Source organism: Budorcas taxicolor, chromosome 4 (assembly GCF_023091745.1).
Source record: "Budorcas taxicolor isolate Tak-1 chromosome 4, Takin1.1, whole genome shotgun sequence".
NCBI lineage: Eukaryota > Metazoa > Chordata > Mammalia > Artiodactyla > Bovidae > Budorcas > Budorcas taxicolor.
This window is the reverse complement of record NC_068913.1, coordinates 94,389,922-94,400,661: the sequence shown is the minus strand read 5'-3', so window position 1 is coordinate 94,400,661 and position 10,740 is coordinate 94,389,922. Positions and strand designations below refer to the sequence as shown.

At 59.2% G+C, this 10,740-nt stretch overlaps 1 protein-coding gene across 1 annotated transcript; it reads left to right on the top strand.

Moving 5' to 3' along the window:
* The first annotated feature begins 478 nt into the window (after positions 1 to 478).
* On the top strand, positions 479 to 10,452 carry PRRT4 (proline rich transmembrane protein 4). The gene is made up of 5 exons (XM_052638761.1): positions 479 to 612; positions 1,844 to 2,547; positions 2,634 to 2,738; positions 3,624 to 3,743; positions 8,092 to 10,452. The coding sequence occupies exons 2-5, from the start codon at positions 1,896 to 1,898 to the stop codon at positions 9,915 to 9,917; spliced, it is 2,703 nt and encodes a 900-aa protein (XP_052494721.1). The 5' UTR covers positions 479 to 612; positions 1,844 to 1,895; the 3' UTR covers positions 9,918 to 10,452.
* The last annotated feature ends 288 nt before the right edge of the window (positions 10,453 to 10,740 follow it).

The window sequence follows — 10,740 nt, the reverse complement described above, 5'->3', positions numbered from 1 at the left end:
GAGGGCATGCGAGTGGATGTGTGTGATGGGCTGCCCTGGGAGCGTGCGGCTGCCGGCACCACGCTGAGAGCGCGGCACCGGCGCCCGCCCCGGCCGGCGGGCAGCGCTGAGTGAGTGAGCGCGCGTGGGGACGCAGGCACAGAGGCGGCGGCGGCTCGGGGAATGCGGTGCGCGCCCGCCTGCCGGCCGGGTTGGGGGCGGACCGCGGGCCGCGGGCCGGGGGAGGAGGAGGGGAGAGGGCGGGCGCGCGGGGCGGGAGCGCAGGAGGCGGGGAGGGCGGGCAGAGCGCGGCTGCCGCGGAGCCCGGCGCGGGCGGCTCTGCCGGGGAGCGAGGCTCGCAGCCAGGAGGCGGCGCGGCGGGTGGGAGCGCGGAGCCCGAGCCGGGCCGGGCCGCCCGCCTGGGGCCAGCGCTGCGGGCCGGGGCCGGGCCGCGCCAGACTGGGGGCCGCGCGTCGGCGAAGCTGCCGCGACCGGGACGAGCCGAGGGGACGTGGGGCGCTGGGAGCACCGGCCAGACTCGGTGGAGCGTCGCCCAGCCGGGCGCCTGGGTCGCCGCGACCGCCCCTTTTCCGGGGACTTGGCGGAGGAGACCCTCCTGCGGGAGAGGAGCAGGTCTGGTGTCTGGGCAGGGGGAGAGGGAGGTGTGTGTGCGCGCGCGTGTATGTGTGTGCGCGTGTGCCTGTCTGTGGGGGTGGGTGTGTAGGAATGTGCATGTGGGGAGGGGATGATGGTGTGTGATGTGTATCTGTGTTCTGACTGTGCGAATGTGTGTAGGGGTGTGTGTGCCTCTGTGTCTGTGTATACTGTGTGTCTGTGAGGTAGGGGTGTGTGTGTGTGTGAGACAGAGCAGGCTGGAAGCTCACAGAGCTTGGAACTGAACCCATGTAGGAGGAACGGGGCTTGACAGGACTGAATGTGTGTGTGTTTGTGTGTGTGTGCACTTAGGCGCAGGGATGTGTGAAGGGTGAGTAAGTGAGTGTGGGTCAGGGTGCTAGGTGTGGCCGTGTGTGTGAGGTAACAGTGGTGGGTACACATGTGTGCCCCCTGGCTTCCTCTCCCCTTTCCCTTCCAGCTTTGTGTGCCTGGGGTGGGTCAGGCGTGTATTGCAGCCAGCCCTCGGTCCATTGCCTGCCTGGCCATCTTTTCCCCAGGAAGCCAGAGATGGCCAGGCCATTCCTCCCCCGAGTACTTCTAGGGTTAAGGGATGGATAGCAAGCCAAAACCCAGGCAAGAGGGAAAAGGCTGAAGGGGCAGAGCTTCTGCCAGCCTAGGGCACCCTGCTTCCCTGGCCAGAGCCGCTTTCTCCAACCTCTGCCATCACTCACCCTGTGCTTTATCCCTCCAGGGCTCCCTGGGTCTGAGTGAGAGTGAGGCTGGAGCAGGGGTGGGAATAGGGGGACACTCATCTGTGAGCGGAGCTTGTTCACAGTTCTGTTACCAGAAGGGTGCCCACCACGTAGTAGGCCTGAACAGATACTCTAGGGCAAAAGGAGGAAAGAGGGAAGAAAGGAAGGGAGGGGATCAGAGTCTGGGAGTCAAGTCCACGCGCTCTGTTATCAGTCAAGGGTGAGGGCAGCTGGATGCAGTCAGACCCCAGGCCTCAGACTGAGCAGGCGGGGGTGGGGGGTGGGCACTTAGGGAGAAGGAGCCTTGGCTGGAAGGGAAGGGCAACTGCAGGGGAGAGACTGGTGCTGGGGCCTGAATGTTCAGCAAGAAGCTGGCTACTCTCCTTGGGCAGAAGCCTGTGTGTCTTGCCCCTACCACCTGCTTCTCCTGGATCTGCAGCCTCTCTTGGAGGCATCGGATTCCAACCCGCTAGGGCTCATAGCACTTCTCTCTCCAGGACCTTCGTACGCAAAGGTGCAGAAGACCCAAGCTCGCGGCCCCACCAGGCCATGGCAGGGTACGGCTATCTGGGGCTGGGGCTGTTCTGCTGGGTCCTGCTTGCTGTTCCTGTGGGCCCCCAGCCTGCCTCCTCTGTCCCAGGGGCCCCTCTCACCACTTTGACCCCCCCACCCCAGAGTGAGGCCTCTATGCTCTCTCTCAACCTGGGACTTAACTTCAAATTCCACCTTCGGGGACCGGCTGCTGTCTGGGGGAACCCTGTCACGGAGACCCAGGCACTTTCTCCCAGGCCTAGCCGGGAGCCCAAGGAAGAAGCAGCCAATGGGCTGAGGACTGACCCGCTTTGGGAACTGCTGGTGGGCTCTCTTGGAAACTCCCCCCCAGAGTGGGGCTCTGCAGAAGGCAGCTCTACTCCGTGGGCCTCCTCCCCAGCTCTAGAGTCCGCATCCCTCCTCTCGCGGCCCGCTGACAGGCCCACTGCACCCTATCGGCCCGGGATGGGCACTGTGACCTGGGACACTGCTCTGACAGCCACAGTGCCTCCATCCAGTGCTCCCAGGCTCCGCCAGAGTGAGCTGGAGCTGAAGTTTGATGTGGCACTGAGAGCAGGCGCAGCCCCTACGCTCGGGCATCGAACGCTGCCCCTGCTGCCCAGCCTGCGGGCCAGCCTGGCAGAGATTGCTGGGCGCCTGGGACCCTTTGGTGAGTACCCACCCCCTCCCGAGGAGAGCTGCTGCTGGGCCATCCGGCAGGTAGGAGCAAGCTTCAGCATGGGGCTCCTTTTGCAGGGTTCTTTGGCACTACAGTGTCCCCGCTCCGGAACTTATCAGGCCCGAGCCCCCCAGGCCCAACTACATCCCCAGGCTCTGCCTCTGGAGTTTCAGATTCTCCAGGTGAGTGTCTACTTCTCTGCAACAAACATTTATAGGACACCTCTAAATGACATTGCCTCCTTTTCTCTCTGACTTAAGGGGAGCTTGCATTCCTCCTCCCAGGCCCTGGGATACAGCCACTGCTCCCACGGGAAATGCCCTCTTTGTCATACAAAGTCTGGTTTGGCTCTTGTAGTTTAGCTTCTGGTATACATGTGGCTGGTCTTTCCTGGTAGCTCAGCTGGTAAATAATCTACCTACAATGCAGGAGATACTGGTTTGATTCCTGGGTTGGGAAGATCCCCCCGGAGAAGGGATTGGCTACCCACTCCAGTATTCTCAGGTTTCCCTGGTGGCTCAGACGGTAAGGAATCCGCCTGCAATGCTGGAGACCTGGGTTTGATCCCTGGGTTGGGAAATCCCCTGGAGGAGGGCATGGCAACCCATTCCAGTATTCTTGCCTGGAGAGTCCCCGTGAACAGAGGAGCCTGGTGGGCTACAGTCCGTGGGGTCGCAAAGAGTTGGACACGACTGAGCGGTGAAGCACAGCATGGCACATCCATGTGGCTGGGCTTTCTAGGTGGCACCGGTGGTAAAGAACCCTGCTGCCAATGCAGGAGACATGAGAGACGGGGTAACCCTGGGTGGGGAAGACCCCTTAGGGAAAGAAATGACAACCAACTCCGGTATTCTTGCCTGGAGGAGCCTGGTGGGCTACAGCCCCTAGGGTTGCAAAGAGTCAGACATGACTGAAGCCACTTAGCATGCACACACGCATACATGTGGCTCCAATTCCTGGGACAGTGTCCCCTTTTGGTCAAGCTCTGAGAAAGGACTTGATTTTCTCCAGAGTTCCAGAGGCCAATGCCCAGCTGGCACTCTAGCCCTAATGTGCTCCCTTCGCAGGATTCTTTGGCACCACTCTGTCCCCGCCCCCATCCCCCCAGGAAAGAAAGCTCCCAAGTCCAAGGCCACTGGAACCAGCTGCTTCTCTAAGCTCTGCATTAATTGCAACAGCATCACTAGGTAAGTGTCCAATTCATTTGAACTTGACGATTATTTATTGAGCACATACTATGTGCTAGCCATGCACTGACATTCTGGGATCCTTTCATTTGATGGTCATCATGATCATGATCACCATTCTCTTCATCATCACCATGGAGATGTATATTAATGGTCTGAGAGCAAGTGTTGCTGAGGATGGTCCCACAGAGTTACATAGCAGTCCTCTGGGAGTTTTGTAATCATAGGCAGAGCAGGATGTAGACAGATGTATCAGGGCAAACAGACTCAGGAACTCCTTCATGATTTCCACAGCCTCACTACTAACCCCGCCCTCCACTTCAATCTGCCTGGCCTGCCTCCCGCCCTCCCACTCTGAGCTTGGGGCTCTCTCCTTTGCTGTCTGATCTGACATGACATGCTGTCACATATGGGCAGAGCAGGGCCCCTCATTGGGAAGACATTGAAGAGACGATCCTGAGCAGACAGGCACCAACCTTGTCAAGGGAGCCCTTAGAACATGCGTGGAGGCAAGATGCTGGTGCAGAGGAAAGACCAGGGGCTGCGGGGTCTTGAGACCTGGCTTTGGATCCCAATCTGCTTCCTAACTGGCCAGTGGCCCCACCCTCCTTCCCCCTCCTCAATGATGGCTGGATAGGCTATTTAAGTTCTTTGAGCCTTAATTTTCTCATATATCTAGGGTTTAGTAATAGTGCATATTTTGCTATCGTAAAGCTTCCACGTAATGTAAATTTCGGGCATGAGGCTGGTCATGAAGTATTAGCTCATTAAATAGTATCTGTTAATGTGGTTCCCCCCATTGTGTTCCAAATGCACTTCCAGGTATACCTCTCAGACACTGCAACTGTGGCCCCAAAATGTGATGGGACAACACATACTGTAAAAGGCAGAGGACACGCTGCTTGGGGAGGGGTTCTGGTAGGTGAAGCCAAGGGAGCCATACAAAGGGCTAACTGACTGGGAATGCTCTGAGCCACCCCACACCAGGAACTGGTGCGGCAAAGGAAACCACTGCTCCCCAAGCTTCTTCCAGCTCTAGACTTAACACAGCAACTGACTGTGGAGCACCTGACTGTTGCTCACTCCCTAGCAGTCCCAGCACTCCCGGGCATGTGGGTGGGAAGCCTGCCATCTCTTCCCCATCCAGCCCAGTGAGCAGCAGTGGCAGGAACTGCTGTGGAGCTGGGGGCAGGCTCTGTGGCCTCAAGGGAAGGAGGCTGGCTGGCGGTCTGTCAGCCTTGGTGACAGCGCTGGCCAGGCAGGTTTAATGAGTCTGGACAGTATCAGAGGCAGCCCGGCCGGCTGGTGGCCCCACTCTCCTTCCCCCTCCTCACTGATGGCTGCAGGAAGCCAGTCTCTTCCTGGCTGTTCCTCCTGGATAAACCCCAGAGGGCTCCAGGCCTCCTGGAGAAAAGGCCAAAGGGTTTTTTTTATTCATGGCGGTACCTTCTGAGGGGAGTAGTGCCAAGTAGTTAGGGGATAAAGGAATCTCTCTGTATCTTCTCTAGGAACTTTCTAACCTAGGTACAGTTAGCCTTTGACCCTAGGGCTTCTCTTCTCTAGTTCCTCTTTGGACCTGAAAGACGAATGTAAAAAAGCTGGCTTAAAATTCAACATTCAAAAAACTAAGATCATGGCATCCAGCCCCATCACTTCATGGCAAATAGATGGGGAAAAAGTGGAAGCATTGACAGACTTTATTTTCTTGGGCTCCCAAATCACTGTGGATGGTGACTGTAGCCATGAAATGAAAAGATGCTTGCTTTTTGGAAGAAAAGCTATGACAAACCTAGACAGCATATTAAAAAGCAGAGACATTACTTTGCCAACTAAGGTCCGTATAAAGCCTTGGTTTTTCCAGTAGTCATGTAAGGGCATCTGAGGAGATCAAAACATGAGGGGTGAGGGAGAGTGTGTGTGTATTTGATCCCACTGCTGTCCGACTGGCTCTGCCCCACCCCACCCCACCAGCAAACCATCAGTTCCAGCTGAATGATTCTCCATTTAATTCACTGCTGTGTCTTCAGTAGGTGTTTGGGGATGGTCAGTCTATCCAAATGGTGTTCTGCAAACAGGGTTCACAGAGTGAGACAATGTGTTGATGTTCACTGATTTGGCTAATTGTTGACTTTATAAGGGACAACAGCCTTTTGTTAGTTAGATCAAGAATGAGTTTGAGGCCCCAGAAATGGTTACACTCACGCAGACACACACCAATGACTGATGGGTGATGAACATTAGCCCAGAATGATGAGCCCAACAGCAGTTGTATATCGAATGCTGATTATGCACCAGGCTCTTCACAGAGCTTTGCACACATTGGCTATTTATCCTCATCACAGCCCTGCGCTCTTCCCCATTTCAGACTCGAGGCATGTGATGGGACAGGAACCAGGGAACATGCTGCCACTGAGCAGGCAGCCTGCTGTAAATATGCAATGTTTTGGCAGCTCCCTCTCTGCGCTCTCCAGTTGCCCAGTTCTACCTTTCCCTCCCTTCTCTCCGAGACGGCTTTTGGGCCCCCTCACTCCTTACCCTTGTTCTCAGGACTCCTCAGTTTTGCATGTCCTAAGCTTAGGCTTGGAGAAGGCAATGGCAACCTACTCCAGTACACTTGCCTGGAAAATCCCATGGGCAGAGGAGCCTGGAAGGCTGCAGTCCATGGGGTCGCAAAGAGTCAGACATGACTGAGTGACTTCACTTTCCCTTTTCACTTTCATGCACTGGAGAAGGAAATGGCAACCCACTCCAGTGTTCTTGCCTGGAGAATCCCAGGGACGGCGGAGCCTGGTGGGCTGCCGTCTATGGGGTCACACAGAATTGGACATGACTGAAGCGATTTAGCAACAGTAGCAGCAGCTCAAGTGGGCACTGCCTGGGGTGGGGGTGGGTGGTGGGGGGAGTTCCTGGGGCCTTCCTGTTCTGTCCCACCGAGGCAGGGCTGAGTATGGCCAGGCAGTTGGGGCAGGGGTCTGCTTGTCAAGAGATCCTCCTTGCCTCATTGTACAGCTGTCTCCTGTGCACCTCCCGACCCCCAGCTGGTTCCCCTATCCTTCACCACAATCTTTCTGCCTCCATCCCTGCCCGCAGCTGTGCTTCTGCCCAGCCTGCTAGGTGGGGGAGGGAGGTATAGCCTGAAGCATCTTCCCTTGCTGCCTGGCCAGGAGGAAAATCCTTGGGTCTAGCTCTTTCTCACTCCTCTCTTGTTCCAGGAAAGTAGCATGGGGGATCTTAGTCCTCACACTCTCTTACCTGACTTTCCTTTTCCCAAGGGATGTGTGGGGCTGGGAGCCCGAGTTAGCCCGAGCCCCCGAGAGCACCTGAGGGGCTCATTCGCTAAGATGGCATTTTATCCCACTATGATCCCCACAACTGTTCCTTCCTGGGAGTTCAAGGGTAGTCTTGAGACCTAGGGGAGTGATCTCAATGTCATCTTCTGTAAAAGGGGTGAAAACCAAAGGAGTATTAAGGGCCTCAGACTAATAGCTTGTAGTTGAGTCAGAATGGGGACCACGGCCATTGGTAGGCTGAGGGTTGGAGGTATAGCAGGCAGGAAGGCCAGTGAATACAAAAGATTGCTAGCGACAGGAGGGTTGTATCACTTCCTCTGCTGTGTGTGTGCGTGCATGTACGTGCACGCATGGTGGCCTTCCTTGAAGAGACTGGGAGAAGGGGGAAGCTATTGAAAAAGGGCTGGAGAAGCTCCTTCTAGCACCAAGGTGTGAGATGGGAGTCAGGGGTGCAGAAAAAGAGATAAGCAAAGTAGTATTACGAGGTTGCTGTGCCATCAAGAAGAGGGGCTCAAACTGGTGCTCAGATCTGGATTTTAGATGCAGCTCTGCTAATGTGTAACCTTGGACAAGTCACTTTGCCTCTCGGTGCAGCCTGAATATCTTCACTTGGCAAGTATTCAGTGAGTATCTGCTGAACGCTAACTCTGTGCCAGGACGTTTTAGGGAGGAGTATTCAGATATGAGCAAAGCAAACAGAAATCCTTGTTCTCATGACTCCTCCTTCCTGGCAGGAGGGTTCAGTTAGAGGGGGCTTCTATAGCTCCCTCCACTTGTAAAATTCTGTGACCTCTTAAGAAAAACCTTTTTCAGTGGAATCACAGTGTACTGAACAAAGCAGGCCTGGATGGGATGACCGGAGGAGCTGAGAGCTGAAACTCTGGAGGTGTTTGATATGGGAGGGGCCGGTGAGGGGCGGCCAGATCCGTGAGTCTCATATTTATGACAAGTCCTTCCTGGATGTCAGGAGGACTCCCATTGGCATACAGGCTACTGGCTGTATGGTGAGTAAGGGGAGGGTTACACGAATGCCTCAGACGAACATTCTTTGCCCACAGAGTCCACCACCCCCACCTCTGGCCTGGATGACCCCTCTCCTGCCAGCCTTGGGAACCTTTCAGTGCACCCAGAGTGTGGGCCAGGGTCCTGCAGTATCAGAGAGCTGCCTGAACGCGAGGGGCAGCCGCCTGCGGCCCCCCTGCCCCTCTTCTTCCTGACGCTGGAGGCCGACTGGGCAGAGGCCAAGGCTCGCTGGGGTCTGGCCTGGGAGGCCCACGTGTACGGGGTAGGCGCGCTCTTCGGCCTGGTGGCCCTGCTGGCGCTGCTGGCGCTGGCCCTCCTGCCCTGGCGCTGCCCGCCCGGCGCCCCCTGCCTGGCTCTGCTGGACATGCTCCTGCTCTCGGCCGGGACCACGCGGGCCTTCCCGCTCTTCTACGACGCCTACGGGCACCGCGACCGGCTGCCGGCGCTGGCCTGGCTGCTGCTGCAGGACCTCCCGCTGCCCTGCCTGGCCGCCGGCCTGGGCCTGGCCTGCCTGCTGCTGGCCCGGCCGCGCCCGCCGCGCTGCCCCGCCGGCCTGGCCGTGCTGCTGCTCCTGGGGTTGGGGCTGGCGGCTGCCGCCGCCCTCGGGAGCGCCGCCCACCGCCCGCTGCGGGCTCTGCGGCTCGCCTCCCGCGGGCTGCACGCCTTCCTCGCCGCCCTTCTTTCCGGGCTCCTGCTGGCGCTCTCCTGCTGGGGGGGCCGGCGGCGGCGGGCTGGAGCGCCCCTGGGAGGGGCCGGCTTCAAGGGCGCCACGCCTCTCCCGCAGGCGCACAGCCCCTTCGGCCCGCGTGAGTCCTGGCGGCGCGCGGCGCGCACGGCCCCGGTGGCGGGCACCTTTGGGCTGCTGAGCGGAGCTCTGCAGGGCTACGAGGTGCTGCACGCCCTGGGCTACGGCGGCCAACCTGGCCTGGAGGGGCCCTGGCCCTGGTGGGCCTTCCAGCTCGGCCTGCGCCTCGGCGAGGTGGGCGTCGCGCTCCCGTTGGCGCTGCTGGGCCTCTACCCGGCGCTCTGCAGTCCCCGCGTGCCGCCGCGCTGCTGGGCCAAGCTCTTCCGCCTGTCCCCCAGCCACGCTGCCCCGCTGCTGCCCGGAGGCTGGGTCACCGGGGCCCCGGACAAGAAGCCGCTGGGGAGCGCCATCGCGCGTGGCGACGCGGAACTGCTGCAGCTGTGCGCCCTGGCCGGACCGGGCCCCGACCTCCTCCTCCAGGGAGCAGGCTGCCGGAGCTTCGACGGCGGGGCCGCCCACCCGGCGCCTTCCCCGGCCTCATCTCCCTGCAGCGACGACACAGTGGACTTCCGCCCGCCCTCCCCCATCAACCTGCGGCGCAGCATCGAGGAGGCCCTCTGCAGCGAAGCCCTGCTGGCGCCAGGCCTCTTCCATGTCCCGCCCTTCGGGGAAGCTCTGCCTAGCCTCGGCGTTTACCGCACCGCCTCGCTGGGGGCTCAGACCGGGGCCGGGCCCATTGGGAGGTCTGGGGAGGCCCCTGGCTCCCCGGCGCCCCGCGAGCTCCCCTCTCCCGGGACCTGGCCCGCGGGCAGCAGCGCCTCCTCCGGCTCGCTGTGCGGACTCTCGCGGGACAGCTCGTCCGTGCTCCTGTGCTCCAGCCCGGACAGGGCCCCGCGCTGTCCGCTGGTCTGCGTCCTCAGTCCCCCGCGGCCCTCAGGAAGCAGCCCCAGCCTCCCGGCCTCAGGATCCTACCAGGCTCTGTCCCCACCCTCCCGCGACTCCCCAGAACCTGCTCCTGAGCTGCAGGCCGAAGAGGCCTTGCTGCAGGAGCAATTTCTGGACGCCTGCCGACAGATTGATGAGCTGAGCATGGGCAGCGACACCATAGACCTGTGAAGAGGTGGCCCTCCAGCCACCCCCGATCGCACGCCCCCTTCTGGCGCCTGTTCTGCCCCCTCATCTCCCACTCGAGACCTGCACACTGTAATCCTTCCCCAATCCTGCCTGGCTCAGATACCTCTCCCGGCTTCCTTTCCCATCCAGAGATCCCTGGATGGGTGGGTCAGCAGCCAGGCTCTGTTGATGGGGAACTAGTGCCACCTTCTCTGGAGCCCCGGGGCGTTGATGCCCTCAGCTGCAATTCTAGGCTGGCAGGGGTCCCACTGTCCTCGGCATTCACCAGCAATAAAGCTCCAAGGTGCTCCACTCCAGACCACCACTTCCCACTCTGGTGCTGAGTGAGAGGGGCTGTCCTTAGAAGACCTTAGGACCCACCTCTGTCCCCAGACCCACCTCTGCTACGCCCAGGAATCCCATCCCTGCTGAGTGAGACTCCCATGTCCTCCACATGATCCTTCCCTGTAGAAGGGTCCATGGCCCATCTAGGAGACTCTGCAGCAGTTGGGTGGGAGGTGAGCGCTTTCAGAGTTAATTTATCAATAAAATATTTTCAGAGGAGAAAGGTCTGACCTTCTTGGAAAAGCCTAGATGAGGCAACAGCAGCAGTGGTTCTGCAAGAACAGAAAGAGCAGCAGTGTTTGGGTGGGGTGGGTCCATCTCACACCCTAGTGAGTCCTGACCCAAGCGAGTCTTGTCCTCCACATGACCTTTCCCCATAGATGGCTCCATGGCCCTTCGGGATGAGTGAAGGTCCTGGGAGTGGCCCCTTGAAGATCCTTCTGACTCCCTAGGAAGTGGCTTTTCAGAGATGGAACACAGC